Source organism: Oryctolagus cuniculus, chromosome 8, assembly GCF_051225735.1.
Source record: "Oryctolagus cuniculus isolate XC-2025 breed Fujian yellow rabbit chromosome 8, ASM5122573v1, whole genome shotgun sequence".
Taxonomy (NCBI): domain Eukaryota; kingdom Metazoa; phylum Chordata; class Mammalia; order Lagomorpha; family Leporidae; genus Oryctolagus; species Oryctolagus cuniculus.
In genome coordinates this window covers 84721980-84742779 of record NC_142874.1, presented here as the reverse complement: position 1 = coordinate 84742779, position 20800 = coordinate 84721980, and the positions used below count along the sequence as shown (strand labels likewise).

General features: G+C 43.9%; 1 protein-coding gene across 3 annotated transcripts; it reads right to left on the bottom strand.

The window, feature by feature from the left end:
• Positions 1–216: 216 nt before the first annotated feature.
• On the bottom strand, positions 217–20800 carry PLA2G12A (phospholipase A2 group XIIA). Of its 3 annotated transcripts, XM_002717190.6 has the most exons (4): positions 19153–19595; positions 9582–9658; positions 6860–7025; positions 217–767 (listed from the first exon to the last, which is right to left on the bottom strand). In XM_002717190.6, exons 1-4 carry the CDS (start codon positions 19340–19342, stop codon positions 649–651), a joined length of 552 nt encoding a protein of 183 aa, XP_002717236.1. In that variant the 5' UTR covers positions 19343–19595; the 3' UTR covers positions 217–648. The 3 variants fall into 3 exon arrangements, with proteins under 3 accessions (XP_002717236.1, XP_089159085.1, XP_089159086.1); XM_089302959.1 differs by lacking the exon at positions 6860–7025 and having other exon boundaries at positions 19153–20786; XM_089302960.1 differs by lacking the exons at positions 217–767; positions 6860–7025 and adding an exon at positions 7517–8834 and having other exon boundaries at positions 19153–20800.

The following is a 20800-nucleotide window of genomic DNA, read 5'->3' as shown; positions in this document are numbered from 1 at the left end:
GTTCACCTCACCTTCTATTACCTTTCTACTTGGGTATCCTGGGTTTGCCCCTAGAGACTGCCACCAGAGATTCCAATTTTACAAGAAAAATAGACATGGAAACCTGTCCTTATAACTAGGCCTAAAGGAAGTGTGACTTACTCATTGGCTCAATGGGCTACAGAGAAATGGCAATCCATTATGTATAATTAAAACAGAGGAAAAATAAACTCAGTCTTTTCCAGGCATAAATGTGTATTTAAAATTTCATAGTAAACCAAGATTTCCCGTAGTTCCAAATCAGATAATATTGAACAGACCTTATAATGGATTTTAAATTTGATCTATTTTTTTGTAAATGTGGTTGCAAAAATTGTTACACACTCTTCTTTCCAAAAATTTTCTCCTTAACATACACCTGTTTTTGAGACTGACCAAGGCATCTGGCACACAAAGGCAACAATGACCAGGACAATACCTGGGAAGGCAGGCATGTCCTCTTCACAACCCCATTTTTTTCACTTGATGTTTTAACATCAAAATATAAAGTCCTGTAAAGTCTTATTCCTTTCACATACAAAAATGACATCTTCATGCCGTATAAACACTGCTTCTTTGCTCGAGGTTATCTCGTCCATCCTCAACTGTCACCAGCTGTCAGCATCTTCTTTAAAGGTCGGTTTTTTCTTCATAGCGACATGTGCATGCAGCTCGCTGGCTGTCCAGGTATGGTTTACAGCCCAAGTGTATGACACTGTCAAACAGGAGCTCCACTGTTGTTTCACACGCTGCAAAGAAAGAAATGCGATTACCGTCGGGAAACTGCAAAGCATCGTCCTCCTTTCACCTGTTACATGCTAAAGCACAAGGTCAAGCACGTCTCTAGTGAGCTTACTCACCTGTATTAGGTGAGTTTCATCCCAAACTCAAACTAGAGGAAAAAAGTGTCTAGACCTCTGTAAAACCACACACACACCTGGACACTTTCAGTTTTAATTTCTGTATATGGATCTTGAATTATGTTTTTATCTAAGTGTTCAACCCAACCTTTTGTACTAGACAAGTAATAATCTTTATCAACAGTTCTGATCAGTTAATCAGTGTTAACTTTCCATTCCATTTATCTGGAAAATATAATCACTATTAGTAGGAGGAAATAAAGAATTAAAATTAGAGAATAAAGAAAATTAAAACATAAAAATATGAAAGATCAGTGAAACGAGGAGCTTGTTTTTGAAAAAATAAACAAAATCAGTACACCACTGGCCAAACTAACCAAAAAAAAAAAAAAAATAGAGAAGACCCAAATCATTAGAATCAGAAATGAACAAGGAAATGCAACAACAGAAACCACAGAAATAGAAAGAATCATCAGGAATTACTACAGAGAACTGTATGCCAACACACTGGAAAATCCAGAAGAAACGGACAGATTCCTGTGTACACACAATCTACCAAAATTGAGTCACGAAGACATATAAAACCTAAACAGACCAATACCCATGACAAAGACTGAATGCATAATGAAGACTCTCTCAACAAGGAAAAGCCCAGGAACGGATGGCTTCACTGCTAAATTCTACCAGACTTTTAAAGAACTAATTCCAATTCTTCTCAAGCTCTTCAAAACAACTGAAAGGGAGGAAACCCAACCAAACTCCTTCTATGAAGCCAGCATCACCTGAATTCCTAAACCAGAAAAAGAAAACAACAGAGAACGAGAACTATAAACCACTATCTCTGATGAACATCGATGTAAAAATCCTCAACAAAATTTTAGCTAATTGAATCCAACAACACATTAGAAAGATCATTCGCTCAGGGGCCGGTGCTGTGGTAAAGCAGGTTAAAGTCCTGGGCTGCGGAGCCAGCATCCCATTTGGGTGCTAGTTCAGTTCCCAGCTGCTTCACTTCTGATCCAGCTCCCTGCTGATGTGCCTGGGAAAGCAGTGAAAGATGGCTCAAGTCCCTGGGCCCTTGCAATCACATGGGAGACCGGAAGAAGCTCCTGGCTTCAGATCAGCTCAGCTCTGCCCGTTTCTGCCATTTGGGGAGAACCAGCAGATGGGAGACCAAGACTACCAGATCCAGATTTTGAGCTTTAGTTTCTCAATGATTAGAGAATCCAGGGAGCAAAGTGCATGAATTCCTATCTTTCTCTATCTTAGATCCCCCCTCCCAGTGTTTCCTACACTTTTGGCTTTTTTGACCATAAATCATTGTGGATTACAAATAATCAGCCCCTCACCTCAGGAAATTGAAGAGGCTGTACAGCAATAGATAATAATAGGGTATTTCAAAAATTTTTTGATCAACAGAATTAAAGAAAACTATATTTTGGTACAAAAAATTTTGAAACACATCCAAAAGTTCATGAAAAATGCATATTAGGAAAAACTGCAAGGATTTCAAAATTTTTTGCACCAAAATAAATGTATCTTTTAATTACACTTCTCTACAAATTTTTAAATTTTTCAATTATTTTTATTTATTTGAGAGGCAGACAGAGACAGACATAGCTCTGGTACTTGAGTTTGTTTACTTCCCAAATGCCTGCCAAGTCAGGCGTGGGCCAGGCCAATGCAAGGAGCTGTGAACTCAACCCAGCAGTGAGCTGGACTGCTCACTGCTCACTGCTGGAAGTGGTACTTTTGTTCCTCAGTTTTATCCCCCCTACCCCAGCATTCCATCAGGACAGGCTGATATTGTATAAATATATACACACGGCTGTATAAGTATGGCCTAGAGAGAGAACACGTAGTCCACTCTTCAATGGGCAGTACTCACCACGCCAGCTACCGATACTGAGTGCCACCGTGTTCACCTATAGGAGAGGGGCTACGTGCGTGGTTATGAGTGCAGGAATCCAGTTACTTGAGCCATTGCCACAATCTCCCAGGGTGTGCATTAGTGGGAAGCAGTAATTGGGAGTGGAGTTGGGACTTGAACTGAGGCACTCTGCTGATATGTAACACAGGCATCTTTTTTTTTTAATTTGCATCTTATTTCTTTTTAAAATTTTTTATTTATATAAGGTGAACAATTTTCATATATACACATGATTAAAGAGCATAATGATACTTCTACCCTACCCTCCTTTCCACCCAAAGTCCCACCTTCCCTCCTACTTCCTTATTTTTTCTTTTAATTTCTACAATGACATACTTTCAGTTTATTTTATAAACACAAGCTTAAACCTCTACTAAATAAAGAATTCCACAAGTAGTAAGTAAAAAAAATCCACTGTTCCTCGAGTATAGACAAGGTCTGTACACAACACTCTAATCGTAAAATGTCAATTTCCCTTATATTCATTACATTTTTTTGTACTCTGTATATTAGTTAATACAAATCAAGGAAAACATATATTTGTCTTTTGGGGACTGGCTTATTTCACTAAGCCAAATGGTTTCCAGTTATGTCTATTTTGTTGCAAAAGGCAGGATTTCATTTCTTTTTTATGACTGAGTAGTATTCCAGTATATATATTGTGGGGAGCAAACCGGACTAGACTGTTACTGGAATTAAGACTTATTCTGTGCATCTGCTCTCCCACAATATGGCGCTGGGAGAGAAGTAAACAGCTTCCGCACAGCTGCCTCCAGTTCAACCAATTAACTGTAGGACTTGCTCCTGATTGGAGAGCAGCGTACTCGGCGTGTGGGCAGCCGAGTTGGGATTGGCGGAGGAGGACTATAAAGGAGGAGAGAGACGGCATGCACCAGGAACATCTATGGGGAACATCTAAGGGAACCCGTGCAGCCCCCGAGAGAACCGGCCGGCGGTGTGCCGCTCCCCTGCGGAAGTGGGGAATGCGGCCAGGGGGAACTGCCCTTCCACGGAGGTGGAAGGGATAGTAGCCAACCCGGGAAGAACCAGCAGAAAACCCGGGGAGGGCCGAGCAGACGAGGGAACAGCGCAGGGTCCTGTGTCGTTCCTCCACGAAGAGGGGGAGCGACATAATGGTGCCGTGACTCGGATATGAAGCCTAGGCAGGGTTTAGTGTCGTTCCCCCATGAAGACGGGGAGCGACAATATATACCACATTTTCCTTATCCAGTCATCAGCTGATGGACATCTGGGTTGATTCCCTATCTTAGCTACTGTGAGCTGAACTGCAATAAACATGACGGTAGAGATTAACTCTTGCATATGCTGATTTCATTTTGTTTGGGTAAATTCCCAGGAGTCATATGGTAGATACATTTTCAGATTTCTGAGGAATCTCTACAGTGTCTTCTACAATGACTGTACTAGCTTACCTTCCCACCAGCAGTGGATTCGGGTACCTTTTTCCTCATATCCTCACCAGCATTTATTGTTTTTTGATTTTTGGGGGGAGGTAAAATCTCAAGTGGTTTTGATTTGCACTTCCCTGATGGCTAGTGATCCTGAGCATTTTTTATTTTTAAAAAAAGATTTATTTATTTATTTGAAAGGCAGAGTTACAGAGAGGCAAAGGCAGAGAGAGAAAGAGAGAGAGAGAGAGAGAGAATCTTCCATCTGTTGGTTCACTCCCCAGATGGCTGCAATGGCCAGAGCTGTGCCAATCCAAAGCAAGGAGCCAGGGGCTTCCTCTGGGTTTTTCATAAGAGTGCAGGACAAAAGGACTTGGGCCATCCTCCACTGCTTTCCCAGGCCATAGCAGAGAGCTGGATCAGAAGTGGAGCAGATGGCACTTGAACCAGCACCCATATGGGATGCTGGCACCGCAGGTGGCAGCTTTACCTGCTACACCACAGTGCCGGCCCCCTGAAAATTTTTCAATGTGTTTGCTGGCCATCCATATTTCAACCTTTGAAAAATGCCTGCTCATATCCTTAGCCCATTTTGTGTGTGTGTGTGTGTGCGTGTGTGTGTTTTGACAGGCAGAGTGGACAGTGAGAGAGAGAGACAGAGACAGAGAGAAAGGTCTTCCTTTGCCATTGGTTCACCCTCCAATGGTCGCCGTGGCCAGTGTGCTGCGGCTGGCACACTGCGCTGATCCGAAGCCAGGAGCCAGGTGCCTCCCCTGGTCTCCCATGCAGGTGCAGGGCCCAAGGACTTGGGCCATCCTCCACTGTACTCCCAGGCCACAGCAGAGAGCTGGCCTGGAAGAGGGGCAACTGGGACAGAATCCGGCGCCCCAACCGGGACTAGAACCCAGTGTGCCAGCGCCGCAGACGGAGGATTAGTCTATTGAGCCTTGCCTCCAGCCATCCTTAGCCCATTTTTAACTGGATTGCTTATTTTGTTTTTAGGCTTCTTGTGTTCCTTATGTATCCTGGTCATTGCAATGAGCCTGCACACTGTTTTGGATAACATGGACATTCTGATGATACTATTTTTCCAATCCATGAATATGGAAATTTTTCCATTTTTTGGTATCTTCTTCTATTTCTTTCTTTAATGTTTTGTAATTTTCATTGTAGAGTTCTTGTACATCCTTAGTTAAATTTATTCCAAGGTATTTAAAATTGTTTTCTAACTATTGTGAACGGTACTGATCTTACAAGTTCTTTTCCAGCCACGCCATTGTCTGTATAGAAAGGATATTGATTTTTGTACAACTGCCAAATTCCTTTATGAGTTCCAGTAGTTTCCTAGTGGAGTCTTTTGATTTCTCTATATATAGGATCATGCAAACAGGGACTTCCTCCTTTCTAATTTGTGTCCCTTTGATTTCTCTTTGTTGCCTAATGGTTCTGGATAAAACTTCAAGGACTTTACTAAATAGCAATGGTGAAAGTGGGCATCCTTGTCAGGTACCGGATCTTAGTGGGGATGCTTCCAACATTTCCCCATTCAATATGATGCTGGTTGTTGGTTTGTCATATATTGCCTTGATTGTGTTAAAGAATGTTCCTTCTATACCCAATTTGCATAAGGTTTTTATCATGAAAAGATGTTATGTTTTATCAATGCTTTCTCTGCATCTGTTGAGATAATCATGTTTTTATTTTTCAATTTGTAATTTTATATATTAATTTTTTTGACAGGCAGAGTTAGACAGTGAGAGAGAGAGACAGAGAGAAAGGTCTTCCTTCCATTGGTTCACCCCCAAAATGGCCACTATAGCTGGTGCGCCGCACCGATCTGAAGCCAGGAGCCACGTGCTTCCTCCTGGTCTCCCATGTGGGTGCAGGGCCCAAGCACTTGGGCCATCCTCCACTGCCTTCCCGGGCCACAGCAGAGAGCTGGACTGGAAGAGGAGCGACCGGGACAGAACTGGCTCCCCAACTGGAACTAGAACTCAGAGTACCAGCGCCACAGGTGGAGGATTAGCCAAGTGAGCCGCGGTGCCGGCTGATATATTAATTTTTTTTTAAAAAAAGAGTTATTTATTTACTTGAAAGGCAGAGTTATAGAGAGGCAGAAGCAGAGAGAGAAAGAGAGATCTTTCATCTGCTGGTTCAATCTCCAAGTGGCCACAACAGCAGGAGCTGAGCCAATCCAAAGCTAGGAGCCTGGAGCCTCTTCCAGGTCTCCATTGGGGTTCAGGGGCCCAAGGACTTGGGCTGTCTTCTACCACTTTTCCAGGCCATAGCAGAGAACTGGATCAGAAGTGAAGCAGCCAGGACTTGAACTGACGCTCACATGGGATGCTGGCACTGCAGCAGCGGCCTCACCGCTATGCCACAGCACCAGCCCCATGTATCACATTTTTGATTTGTGTATGTTGAACCATCCCTGCCAGGGAGAAATCCCACTTGGTCTGCGTGAATGATCTTCCTCATGGCAACACAGCCATCTTAACCGATGTTTTAACTGCTAGGCCAAATATCTGCCCCTCTATGAACTTTTTGAATGATTTCTATTGGTAAATCCCATACTAAAACATAAGGCATTCAATGAAACTTTGAAAACTGCAATCACCTCCAACCCACCGGACTGTCCTTACCCTGAACATGCTGAGCTAGTCCTAGTGTTTTCTGCACGTCTCGGCAAATTTTGGAGAGGCAATACTGGAACTCCTCATCACAGTCGTTCTTGCTTTTGCCACATGTCTCATAGCACCTATCATGTTGGTTGCAGCACTTTGTCAGGGAAGGGATGCCAATGTTAAGCTGCAAGAGGCATTTGAATGGGTTATTGTCAAGTAATAGCAAACTCGTCTGCCGAAGTACTGTACTGAAACAGACTTAATAGAAATAAGTAAAAATTTAATTCTTCTGGCTGGTGCTGCGGCTCAATAGGCTAATCCTCCACCTAGCGGCGCCAGCACACGGGGTTCTAGTCCCGGTCGGGGTGCCGGATTCTGTCCCGGTTGCCCCTCTTCCAGGCCAGTTCTCTGCTGTGGCCCGGGAGTGCAGTGGAGGATGGCCCAAGTGCTTGGGCCCTGTACCCCATGGGAGACCAGGAGAAGCACCTGGTTCCTGGCTTCAGATCAGCGCAGTGCACTGGCCGCAGCGGCCACTGGAGGGTGAACCAATGGCAAAGGAAGACCTTTCTCTCTGTCTCTCTCTCTCACTGTCCACTCTGCCTATAAAAAAAAAAAAAATAATAATTCTTCCTACAGACATTTCCTATGTTATCAATCCCTTCTTCTTATTCACATCCACCTATGTCTTGTCTCAGCTATGTATCACTGCTTCCTTCTTGCAACGTTAGAATACTCAGTTATCTGTCAATAATAAACACTTCCTACTGTCCAAAAAACAAAACACAATTTTAAAACAGAAATATAAGGCTAAGGGCATTAAAAAATTAATCCCGGGGCTAGAAAAGTGTGATTTTTGGATAGTTCAGAGTTTCATGCTCCACCTTCCTAAATAAAATGTGCTTTTCATGAAATGTTACAAAGAACTGCTAACTGCTTACAACTAAATATTTTTGTTTTTTAAGCTTTAAAGTACATACTCATTCCATAAGGAAACTGTTATTTTGAACTTAAAGCTTATCTTTAAGATAACTTTATTCACCAAACTCTTTTGTCTAGGAATCATACTCATAAACTTTCTTCCCCATAATTCCAGGCTCAGATCTAGTCTTCCTTACAGCCACACTGCTACTCCCACTGGACCTGGTTTTAGTATAGAAAAAACATGCTTGGGCTGGCGCCGCGGCTCAATAGGCTAATCCTCCACCTGCGGCACCAGCACACCAGGTTCTAGTCCCGGTCGGGGCGCCAGATTCTGTCCTGGTTGCCCCTCTTCCAGGCCAGCTCTCTGCTATGGCCCAGAAGTGCAGTGGAGGATGGCCCAAGTGCTTGGGCCCTGCACCCCATGGGAGACCAGGAGATGCACCTGGCTCCTGCCTTCGGATCAACGCGGTGCGCCGGCCGCAGCGCGCCAGCCGCGGTGGCCATTGGAGGGTGAACCAACGGCAAAAGGAAGACCTTTCTCTCTGTCTCTCTCTCTCTCACTGTCCACTCTGCCTGTCAAAAAAAAAAACAAAACAAAAAAAAAAAAAAACAAAACATGCTTTATCCATATGAGGGCACATCAAAAAGTTAACGGGAAATGGAATTAAAGATGTTTGTTTCAATGCAAATATTTTTGAAAAGTTCATGAAAAATATGTATTATGATCAAACTGCATCGATTTCAAATGTTTTTGGTACCAAAATAAACTTACCTTTAAATTTCATTTTCTATGAATTTTAAGACGTATCCTCTTACTTTTTCTCCCTTAAGTAGTATTAATTCTGTACGCTAAACTTATTTTAAAAGTTTAATTATTTTTATTTATTTTAAAGACAGAGTGAGGGACAGAAAGAGTGATCTTTCATCTCTTGGTTCACTCCCCAAATGCCTCCAACAGCTGCAGCTGGGTCAAGCTGAAGCCAGGAGCCAAGAATTCCATCTGAGTTTTCTACATGGGTGGCAGGCCCATCATCTGTTGACTCCCAAGGTGCACGTTAGCAGGAAGCTGGATCTGAAGCAGAGGCAGGAATCGATTTCAGACACTCTAATACAGAGTATGGGTGTCCCAAGCAGTGGCTTAACCCACTGTACTATATCACCCGTCCCTGTACTCCGAACCTTTGAACCATGTTTGTGACATTAGGAAATACCATTTAAATGGTATTAACATCTACAAGATCCAAAAATAAAACATTAATTTTACTTCATTTAATTTTGTTAGGAGTTATTAGAAAGTTTTCCATAAAATAATGTAATAAACCTGGTCACCATTACAGCAAGCAAAATTATTTGTAAACCTGAGAATACACTGATAGTCCTGTGTGATCCAAAGAATTACACAGCCTACCAGTCATAAAATTTAGCAAATAAAAAACAATACCAGAGCCTGTGTTGTGGAGCAGCAGGTTAAGTTGCTGCTTATAATGCCATCATTCCACTTTGCAATGCTGTTCCACTTCCAATCAAGTTTCTTGCTAATGGTTCCAGAAGGCAGAGGATGATGGCCAAATACTTAGGCCCCTGCCACCCATGTGGGAGACCAAGATGGAGTTCTAGGATCCTGGTTTCAGCCTGGCCCAGTCTTGGCTGGTATAACCATTTGGAGAATGAACCAGGGAACGGAAGATAGAAGAGCAATCTCTCTTCTCTCTCTCTCTCCACCACTCTGTCCCTTTTTGTCTCTGTTACTCTGCCCTTCATGTAAATAAATAAATAAATAAATCTAAAAGAAAAACAAAACCAAAAATACAATACTTACATGAACACCAAACAATGGAGAACCACATCCATTTGGTGGGGAGGGTTTATAACCATAACGTGGGAATGGCTTAGATCCTATAAAACATAAACAGTTCCATAATTATTTGTCAAATATGATAGAAATAAAAAACATACTCAAAAAGATCCACAGTGTACTAGCCTTCAAAATATTTAATATTTTTTGGATGTTGACATAAGTGAATATGCCTATGGTTTGAATGTTTGTAACTCCCTGCCCACCCTCAATCACCAAATCCATAAATGTTGAGACTAATGTGATGGTATTAGTTGGTGGAACCACTGGGAAGTGATAAGGCTAGAACCCTGGAATAGTGTTCTTACAAAAGAGGTCCAGAGGGCTGCCTTGCCCGCGAGCCGTGTGACAACACAGTGAGAAGGCACCATTCCATGAACCAGGAAGTGGGTCTTCACCAGACTGTGAATCTGCTGGTGCCCTGATCTTGTACTCCCCGGCTTCCAGAAGTACGAAGAATACATTTCTGCTGCTTATAAGCAACCTGGTTTATGGCATTTTGTTACATCAGGCCAGACTAAGACATTCATGTTCTCAGCAAGGCCTCCCCTGACCATACCATTCTGTGGCGTATATGATTTCTAACATACTAACATCACTAATCTATTTATTTCTTTTTTTATCTGTCTTGCCATGGTAAAATGCTAAGTTTTTGTCTGTTTTGTTACCCCAGTGGCTGAAACTGCCTGGCATACGGTCAGTTTCTCATATAAATATTTACTGAACAATGAATAAATGAATGAATACTGAGCACAAAGACTTGGAAGGCTGATCCTCATGGCAGTTATATACTCATTACAAGTAAGATGGTACTGTTGTCTACCCTTTAGTCTCTTTGAATTTGTGTTCACCAAACATTCAGCAGCCTCCAAAGACTGTTCACTTCTAGTTTGTCACATTTCTTTAAAATATGGCATCCAGGGGCCAACACTGTGAGACAATGAACACCACCTGAACACCAGTATCTCATATCGGAGTGCTAGTCTGAGTCCTGGCTGCTCCACTCCTGATCCAGCTCCCTGCTGATACTGCTGATATGCATGGGGAAGCAGTGTATGATGGCCCAAGTCCTTGGGCCCCCGCCACCCATGTCGAAGATCCATATGGAGTTCCTGGGACCTGGCTTCAGCCTCGCCATTGCGGCCATGTTGGGAGTAAACCAAAAGGTAGACTTTTGAATACTTTTCTTCTATATCCTTTTTTTTTTTTTTTTTAAGATTTATTTATTTACTTGAAAGTCAGAGTTACACAGAGAGAGAAGGAGAGGCAGAGAGAGATCTTCCATCTTCTGGTTCACTCCCCAGTTGGCCACAACAGCTGGAGCTGGGCTGATCCGAAGCCAGGAGCCAGGAGCCTCCTCCAGGTCTCCCACATGGGTGGAGGGGCCCAAGGACCTGGGCCATCCTCCACTGCTCTCCCAGGCCTTAACAGAGAGCCAGATCAAAAATAGAGTAGCCAGGACTCCAACTGGCACCCATATGGGATGCCGGCACTGCAGTCGGCAGCTTCATCTGCTATGCCACAGTGCTGGCTTTTTTTTTAAGATTTTTTTAAAAATTTATTTGGAAGGCAGGGTTACATAGAGCGAGAAGCAGAGAGAGAGAGAGAGAGAGAGAGAAAGAGATAGAGAGAGAGAGAGAGAGAGAGAGGTCTTCCATCTGCTGGTTCACTCCCTAAATGGCTACAACAGCTGGAGCTGAGCTGATCTGAAGCCAGGAGCAAGGAGCTTCTTCCAGGTCTCCCACGTGGGTGCAGGGTCCCAAGGAGTTGGGCCATCTTCTACTGCTTTCCCAGGTCTTAGCAGAGAGCTGGATCAGAAGTGGAGCAGCTGGGACTCGAACTGGTGCCCATATAGGATGCCGGCACTGAATGCAGTGACTTTACCTGCTACATCATAGCGCCGGCCCCCACTCTGCCTTTTAAATAAAACAAATTTTTAAAAATAAAATATGGTATCTAAACTGAACATCATCAGGTATAATGGGCCTTTTACCCTTTTGAGCTAATAAATTACTTATATTAACACAGCCTAAGACTGTTAGCATGCTTTCAACTGTCTCACTGCTAACACACACCAGACAGTAGTAAAAATCATTAATTTTTTCTGAAATGAAATTTTTCAAATCTACCTCTAGAGGCTTAGCACTTCTGCCACTTTATTTTTGAGACTAAATAAAAGACAATATAATTCTACCTTGCTAATTTCATTTTTTGAAAACATTTATTTATTTATTTGAAAGGTAGAATCACAGAGGGAGAGAGAAGGCGAGACAGAGAGAAGGAGATCCTCTAGACGCTGGTTCATTCCCCAAATGGCCACAGTGGCCAGGGGTGGGCCAGGCTAGAGCCAGGAGCAAGGAGATTCCTCTGGGTCTTCCATATGGGTACAGAAGCCCAAGGACCTGGCCATCTTCTGCTGCTTTCCCAGGCACATCAGCAGGGAGCTGGATTGGAAGTGGAGCAGCAGCCAATATGGAACCATTAACCCACTGCGCCACAGCACTGGCCTTTTTTAAATTTTATTTTATTTTGTTTATTTATTTTTTAAAGATTTATTTTATTTTATTTTTAAAGATAGAGTTACAAAGAGAGGTAGAGCCAGAGAGAGATGCCTTCCATCCTGTGGTTCACTCCCCAAATGACCACAATAGCCAGAGCTGAGCTGATCTGAAGCCAGGAGCCAGGAGCTTCTTTCGGGTCTCCCATGCGGGTGCAGGGGCCCAAGGATTTAGGCCATCTTCTACTGCTTTCCCAGGCCATAGCAGAGAGCTGGATTGGAAGTGGAGCAGCCAGGACTTGAACCAGTGCCCACATGGGATGCCAGCACTACAGGCCGGGGCTTTGACCCTCTGCACCACAGCACCGTCCTCATTTTACTTTATTTTTTAAAAATATTTATTTATTGGCCGGCGCCGCGGCTCACTAGGCTAATCCTCCGCCTTGCGGCGCCGGCACACCGGGTTCTAGTCCCGGTCGGGGCACTGGATTCTGTCCCGGTTGCCCCTCTTCCAGGCCAGCTCTCTGCTGTGGCCAGGGAGTGCAGTGGAGGATGGCCCAGGTGCTTGGGCCCTGCACCCCATGGGAGACCAGGAAAAGCACCTGGCTCCTGGCTCCTGCCATCGGATCAGCGCGGTGCGCCGGCCGCAGCGCGCCAGCCGCGGCGGCCATTGGAGGGTGAACCAACGGCAAAGGAAGACCTTTCTCTCTGTCTCTCTCTCTCACTGTCCACTCTGCCTGTCAAAAAAAAAAAAAAAAATTATTTATTTATTTATTTGAAAGGCGGAGTTACAGAGAGAGAAACAGAAGGAGTTTTGCTATTTTTAGATCATCATCCAGGACTGCTCAGATTTTAAATCAAGAGCTATTTTCCCAGTGGTCCCTGGATTCAAAACTTGAGATATACACATTAACCAGGACAAAGGGGGATCAACACCTTCTACAGATGAGCCCTCACCGTAAGCAGCCAGGAAGTCACTAACCCAACTCTTTGGGTACACTACTCAACTGATTATGGAGGTACCTCAATCAAGTCTACCCAGTCTACATTTCTCACAGATATACCATGAAAAATGACACATTTTGTCTATGGTCTTCTTTGTCTTACCACACTACAGAACTCATCAGAAAAAAAGAGGCTGGACCACTACTATATTATTGCAGAACACATTCTAATTCCTTACACTTCATCACTAAGCTCTCGTCAGCATTTTAATAATAAAATGTTTAAAACATTGGGGTCAGTGCTGTGGCGTAGCGGGTAAAGCCTCCGCCTGAGTGCCGGCATCCCATATGGGTGCTGGTTCGAGTCCTGGCTGCTCCACTTCCGATCCAGCTCTCTGCTGTGGCCTGGGAAAGCAGTGGAGGATGGCTCAAGTCCTTGGGCCCTTGCACTCATGTGGGAGACCCGGAAGAAGCTCCTTGGCTATTGTGGCCAATTGGGGAGTGAACTACCGGATGGAAGATCTCTCCCTCCCTTCCTCCTCTCTCTCTCTGTGCCTCTCCTTCTCTAACTCTGACTTTCAAATAAATAAATCTTTTAAAAAATTAAAATAAAACATTTAGAAACTTATCTAGAGATATATATTAAGCAATGGGTCAAACTGTTAATCTGGAAAAAGTAAATTAAATGTATCATACAGTATTTAAAACGTCTGGAAACAGGAAAAGCAAGTTATTTACTATATCTACTTTTTAGGTTAACAGTTGGACTTACTGTTTTAAATTTAGAAGTCTATCACCTAAAAAGATGTCAGAGGATAAAGAAAAACACATGGGGGTATTATTTAAAATTGTAACTAATATATTGTTTATCTTATGTTTCCAACTTTATGTATGTATATATTGAGAGACACAGAGAGAGCTACTTTCTGCTGCTTTACTCCTCAAATGCCCACAACAGTCAGGGTTTCGTGATGCCAAAGCCGTGAGCCAGGAACTCAATGCAGTCATGCAGATGGCAGAGACTCTAGTACATGAACTACCACCTGCAGCCTCCCTGGGTGCCCAGCAGCAGGAAGCTGGAACAGGGAGTGGTGCTGTGACTCAACCCAGGTGTCTTAACTGCTGGCCCAAATAGCTGCCCCTGTTCTCAACTTTTTGGAAACCTTGTACATTCCCCTCCTGTGTGTCAGTCTCCAGATTTCCACAGGGATGGAAGATTACTACCCTCAGACAACCGATAGAGGCGCAGAGTTTAAAGGCATATGTGTTTCTATATCCTCTTCTCAAGTGTCTTTTTTTTTCTTTTAAATCAGGAAGGTATTTACTTTAATGTAACAACAACAATACTTTGGTTTTCCATTCTCAATGTATTTTATCTAAAGTCACAGACTTTTCTTTGATTCTGAGTCTACAACTACACTTCTTGACATTTCAGTGATGTGTAATGATAGTGATTCATAAACAGGTTATGTTCATGGCTGTGTTTATATGTTTATACATAAACATTTTCTCATTTCCTAAAACTTTTGAATGATCAGAAGCAAATGAAGGCAGGAAACAGACATTCCTACTTAGGGGAAAAAAGAAGAATTGAGATAGTACATGAGAGTGAATTGTATAAAATGAAAACGGAGGCTTTTAATTACCCAAAGGAGAGAAGTGAATAAAATTGAGTGACAAAGAACCAGTATAGGAAACCTGAGATAGTAACACTATGAAATAAAAGCTGGGAAAGCTAGATCCCAAGTACAACCTACAGAAGGGTTTGTGTGTTTGGATTTTGGTTTCCTTTAAAGCAACTTACCATTATTCACTTCCTCGCTGACATCACTCACTTCCTCCAAGGCCTTCCTTGCTTACTCCATCTACAATAGCATCCCCTCATTTCCATATCCACTCTACACACTAAGGTTGGTCTTGTTTTTCTTCTAGCTATTTTTAAAAAAATATTTTTATCTATTTATTTGAGAGATAGAGTTACAGATAGTGAGAGAGAGAGACAGAAAGAAAGGTCTTCCGTCCATTGGTTCACTCCCCAAATGGCCGCAGCGGCCGGAGCTGCGCCGATCCGAAGCCAAGGAGCCAGGTGCTTTTTCTGGGTCTCCCACATGGGTGCAGGGGCCCAAGGACTTGGGCCATCCTCCACTGCTTTCCCAGGCCACAGCAGAGAGCTGGATTGGAAGAGAAGCAGCCGGGACTAGAACTGGCACCCATATGGGATGCCAACGCTACAGGCAGAGGATTAACCCAAGTGAGCCATGGTGCCAGCCTCTCTTCTAGCTTTTATCAACCAAATTAACATCAGTTGGTTTCACTGAGGACAGGAACTTTGGTTCACCTAGAACATGCCTGGCACAAGATGGGCACCTAAGAAATTACTGCATGAAAAAAATGAAGTATTCTTTAGCCACGAACTTGGAAGTAACTAGCTTCCTGAAGTATTTCAGAGTATTCTGAAGTTCTACATTCATCTTTAAATTGAAATAATTATTTCTACACAAGACAACAGAACATTATTTGTCAAAGATTAAATTGATTCAGTTACAAAAGCATTAGTATCATCTTCAATTTTGTCATAATTGGTGTTATAATCTGCTGAACATAAAAAGAATTTAGCACTTCCACTGGTGTGAGCTTTCACAAAACAAAACAAAACCTCAATAAGAGGAAAAAATGGAATGGGAATAAGAATTAAAAAACAAGCAAAATTCATTGTGTATAACTGCATGGACAGACTATTCATTAATTTCACTTTTTGACTTAAGCAATAGTTCTTTCCCTTGGCACTTTCTCTTGATGTTTTATCATCTGTGTGAACAGAGGAAATTAAATATTTGCCTAGATTGAGACAAAGTTAGTTTTTCCCCTAAATTTGATGTAAATACTTCCCAAAAGATCGACTTTTTTTTCACCTGAAAGAAGATGAAGTAGATAAGAAGCACGGGGGAAGGCTCATGGATCACACACTATGTCTTACAGGAACCTCAGTGGTAGAATCCCAACCAGTGTTCCCAAACACATGCATCTTAAATGCATGATCATTTATCTCTGTAGGGCTCTTAATGCTACTTCATCTTTCTGGTCCACTCACTGTCTCCCTCAAATCTCTAACAGCTCTAGTCCTATCATTTCTCTCAACTGATGACCCCGATGACCCTGATTCCCACTTCAATGAGAACACTGAGGCAATCAGAAGACCTTGAACATGACCATTCTAACTGGCATTTGTGCCCACATCCTCCACCTGCATTCCTATGAACAGGAATTGCTCTTGGCCAACCTCTCATTTTATGTACTAGAACCTAACCCTCCAACTTACCCAAGGATATCACTCAATAATTCCCGCCCCCTCCAACAGTCTCCCTCATCAGTGATTCTACTCTCAACCAGCTGCAAAAGCATATAAGCATGCTGTTATTCTTCCTAATGTTTAAATTTCCATGTTCTTCGTTATTTCAGTAAATGGTAACTCTCTTTCCAGTTGCTTAGGCAAACATTTTGGTGCAATTTTTTACTTTACTCATAATCTGCTTCCAAGTCATTAGCAAATCCTTTAGGTTCTCTCTTCAAAATATATCCAAAATCAAATAACTTATCTCCTCTATTGCTACCAACCTAGACAAACCACCGTCTTTGGTCTGGACTCTCGCACTCATTATCCTGTCTCTATGTTGATCTCCCACAGCCCTTGACCCATTTTATTCTCAGCACAATAGTCGGAGGGATCCTGTTACAACATATATCACTGAATGAATTAATGACTCATTCATAATTCCAAATCATTTTATAAGCAAACTGTTTTCTATTCTTCAAGGGAAATTGAAAAGTTTTCTTCTTCAAATCTTTTCTGCTATCAGGAAGGAAAAGCTAAGAAAAAAGTCAGCAACCATCAAGTCTGTTCCCCTAAATAATTTTACTTAACTTTCAATAAAGCCCAAGTCCTCCTCCCCAAGAGTAAGGCAGTCAGTCTCCAGAAAGCCAGTCCCTCAGAGAATGCAAAACACTGAAGGCAACATGCCCATGGGCTTCAATCTGACCCCTCAACTTTCCTATCAGTAAAAATTAAAAAAAAAAAATAATAATGAGTTACCTTGATCTCTTTCTTGCAAGAAAAACCACCCCTTACCATTTTCCCCTAGCTCTGGGATCTATGTTTCTATTTGATTCTGATTTGGTCACTTGCATTCCAAAACATAGGAAAGGCTGCATCATTGTTCCAGAGAGACATCTCAAGTTACAGCAATTAAAAGGATGATTATCATCGAGCTGGAATTATCAGCATGGTGACTCTGAACCACATGTCCTCTCAATGGGGAATGCTTGTCAACACACAAATGGATTCTTACTGAAGCATACCGTTTCTTACATTCACAAATTCAGTTGTGTTTTTTTGATGCGGAGACCTTGCTCTAAATTCCAAATAAGAAATTTTGTGAGGCTCATGGGAAATGAAAAAGATTAAGTAAAAGGAAGGAGTAAAACAATCATTTAAGAGGATAAAGTGTCCATTTAACTACAGAGGACGCATGTAAACAAACTGTAGGAATCTGGACTCATGATACATTTTTAGAAGACTTAACTTCTTCCACATTTTCCTATCTCTAAATGACAACTGTATCCTGCCTTCATCTCAGGCCCAAAATTAGACCTTGCCTGGTTTTTCTCCACAGTGTCACTGTACTGCTTTCAGCTTTCTTCTCGAATTCTCAGTGAGGCCTTCCCTGAACAACCTTCTTGAGAGAGTAACCTGCCCAGCACTGCCACCGCTGTCTTCCCAGCTGTACCGGTCAACACTGCCACACACACCTGCACATGCTCCATATTTGGCTTATTTTACTTGTTTGTTACTTTATGGATCTTCTCTTGCCACCAGAATCATAGTCCCATAGAAAGGCATTTTCTGCTTTGTTCACTGATGAATCTCCAAGTAGCAGAACACCTGACACATCGTTGTGATTCATACTTGCATAAGACGAAATAGAACTACAACATTTGCTTCAGGAAAGGCTATAATTTAATCCTTCGTCACTTGTTCCTCCTAATAAATCCTACAAGGATAAAGCTTTCTGATGCATAGATACAGGAAGCAATGACAGGTGGCTCAGCACTCACAAGCCTACTAGACAGAGTTCATTCTTTACCCCCACTAACACAAACTAGAAATTGTGTTTAGAATTACAGGCAGTAGGGGGCAGCACAGCTTTACACCATAGAGGTTCCTCTTAAGTCCACCTATGGACTCCAGTAGTCATGGAGCTCCCTACACTGCCAGCTTTAACTAGCCTCACACCTTGGCTGATCTCACTGGAAACGTGTGCTATTTTAACATTTTCAGTTTCCAAATAGAAGCCCAAGTACTTTTTTAAACTCTTAAAATATTTAAGTATTCAACAAAGTCAAATGCTCTATGAAGCATCTGTTTGAAATGTCCGAGTTTATTATTACTCACATTTCCACCAAACAAGTCCTCAAACAGAATTACAGTTTTAAAAAATATGCGAACAATCACACTTGCATCAGCCAACGAGGAGGGGTCACTGACATTCAAGAAAGGAAAACTGTTTAGTCCTGATAGACTACTTTCTACAAGAGTTATCAGAACTCTTTCTCAACAATCGGAGGCACAAAAGTCTGTACAAAGGTCGCAATTTCTTTTCGTAGCGTTGCAGGGGGAAAAAACTGAATACCAATTTTCTAGAAAGACATAATTTTACAACTCTTGGGGTTTTTTGGGGGGAGGGGCTGGCTTTTTTTTTTTTTTTTTTGGTATGCTCTACTCACTCACTCACCAGCCCACCCAAAAAGTACAGAGCTAAAACCAGTCCTTTTCACTCCATTTCCATGATTCATAAGTCAGTAAGTTCTTAGGCAACTTGGTGCGATCGCTAATACAAAGTAATTCAGAAGCAGCGCAACCCAGAGGGGACACCCTCAGGCGAGCTCTCGCATTCCAGGGTAGTAGTGCGAATCTGTAAGCCAGGTTGCCCAATCCCAAGGCAAGATGCCTTGCATCTGTCACTCTCACACTCCACGACCTCCCTCACCCCAGTGCCCCTGACAGCGCCGGCCCCGCGGGCCCCGGGTGCCCTCTCACCGTCACGGCACTTGTACTGGCACAGCCCATCCTCGCCTCCCAGGAGGTCCAGGGCGGCGTTCAGGTACGTGTCTATCTTGTGGACGCCGTTCCTGATGGTCTTCAGGGTGGCCCGCCAGTCGGTGGTCTGGGCCTGCTCCTGGGAGGCCACAGCGGCCACCAGGAGGAGCAGGAGCGCGAGCGAGGCCATCCGCACGGCGCCGGGTCCCGCTGGTCCCCCGGCCCCCCGGAGCCGCGGCGCAGAGCGCGCTCCCACAGAGGCCCCGGGGCGCCCTAGGCAGCGGCTCCAGCCCTGGGCTCCGCCGCCGCCTCCATGCCCACGCCTCCTTCCTGGCTGGCTGACGCGCCCTCACCGCCGCCTCAGCACGGCAGCGGCGGGCAGGCGGAGGCGGCGCCTGCTCCCGCTCACCTAGGCGCGCGTCCGGCGCTGCGCGCCTGCGCCGGAGCCTGGTGCGTCACGGGCACGCGCGGGGCGGTGGCGTCTCCGTTCGGGCGCTCCCAAGGGTTTGGGGCCTCATGACTGAGGAGTCGGGTTACGGTGGGTTCGGAGTGGCAGTGGGCATCGGTGTTTCTTAAAAGCATGCCGAGTGGCCGGCGCCGCGGCTCACTAGGCTAATCCTCCGCCTTGCGGCGCCGGCACAGCGGGTTCTAGTCCCAGTCGGGGCGCCGGATTCTGTCCCAGTTGCCCCTCTTCCAGGCCAGCTCTCTGCTGTGGCCAGGGAGTACAGTGGAGGATGGCCCAAGTCCTTGGGCCCTGCACCCCATGGGAGACCAGGAGAAGCACCTGGCTCCTGCCTTCGGATCAGCGCGGAGCGCTGGCCGCAGTGCGCCGGCTGCGGCGGCCATTGGAGGGTGAAGCAACGGCAAAGGAAGACCTTTCTTGTCTCTCTCACTGTCCACTCTGCCTGTCAAGAAAAAGAAAAAAAAAAGCATTCCAAGTGCTAGTGCTGTGGCCAAACTGCCGAAATCGCCATGGCCTACTTCTGATCTGTCGGGTTGAGCTCGGTCACCCAGAAAGCCGGGTTTCCTGGGGTCTGGACAACATTGGGAGAATGAGCTCAGGCGCTCCCAGGCCGGGAGCATCGCGACGGGTCCGCTGAGTTTTGGGTTTGAAAATGTGATGCTTCAGCCCTTCAGGCATTTGGATCTGGCTGAAGAGCCCATGAGTATTTTAGGCATGGAAAGCCAAGACACTCTGGCAAAAAAAAAATAAATAAATAAAATAAAAAAAATAAATCTGCGAGTGAGATCCCAGTGGAAAGAACAGGCCATCAAAGAAGGAGGTACCTTTCTCTGAAGGGAGGAGAGAACTTCCACTTTGACTATGACCTTGTCTAAATAAGATCAAAGTCGGGGAGCTCAGGGGGCTTCCATGGCGGCCTTGGCAACTCATGACTAGAGCCTGGGGAGATTGCTGACACCTTAAACAAGAGTGTCAAATTGTTAAGTCAACAACAGGAGTCACTGTGCACTTACTCCTCATGTAGGATCTCTGTCCTTACTGTGTAGTTCAATGTGAATTAATGCTATGACTAGTGCTCAAATAGTATTTGGCACTTTGTGTTCTGTGTGGGGGCAAACTGATGAAATCTTTACTTAATATATACTAAATTGATCTGTATATAAAGATAATCTAAAATGAATCTTG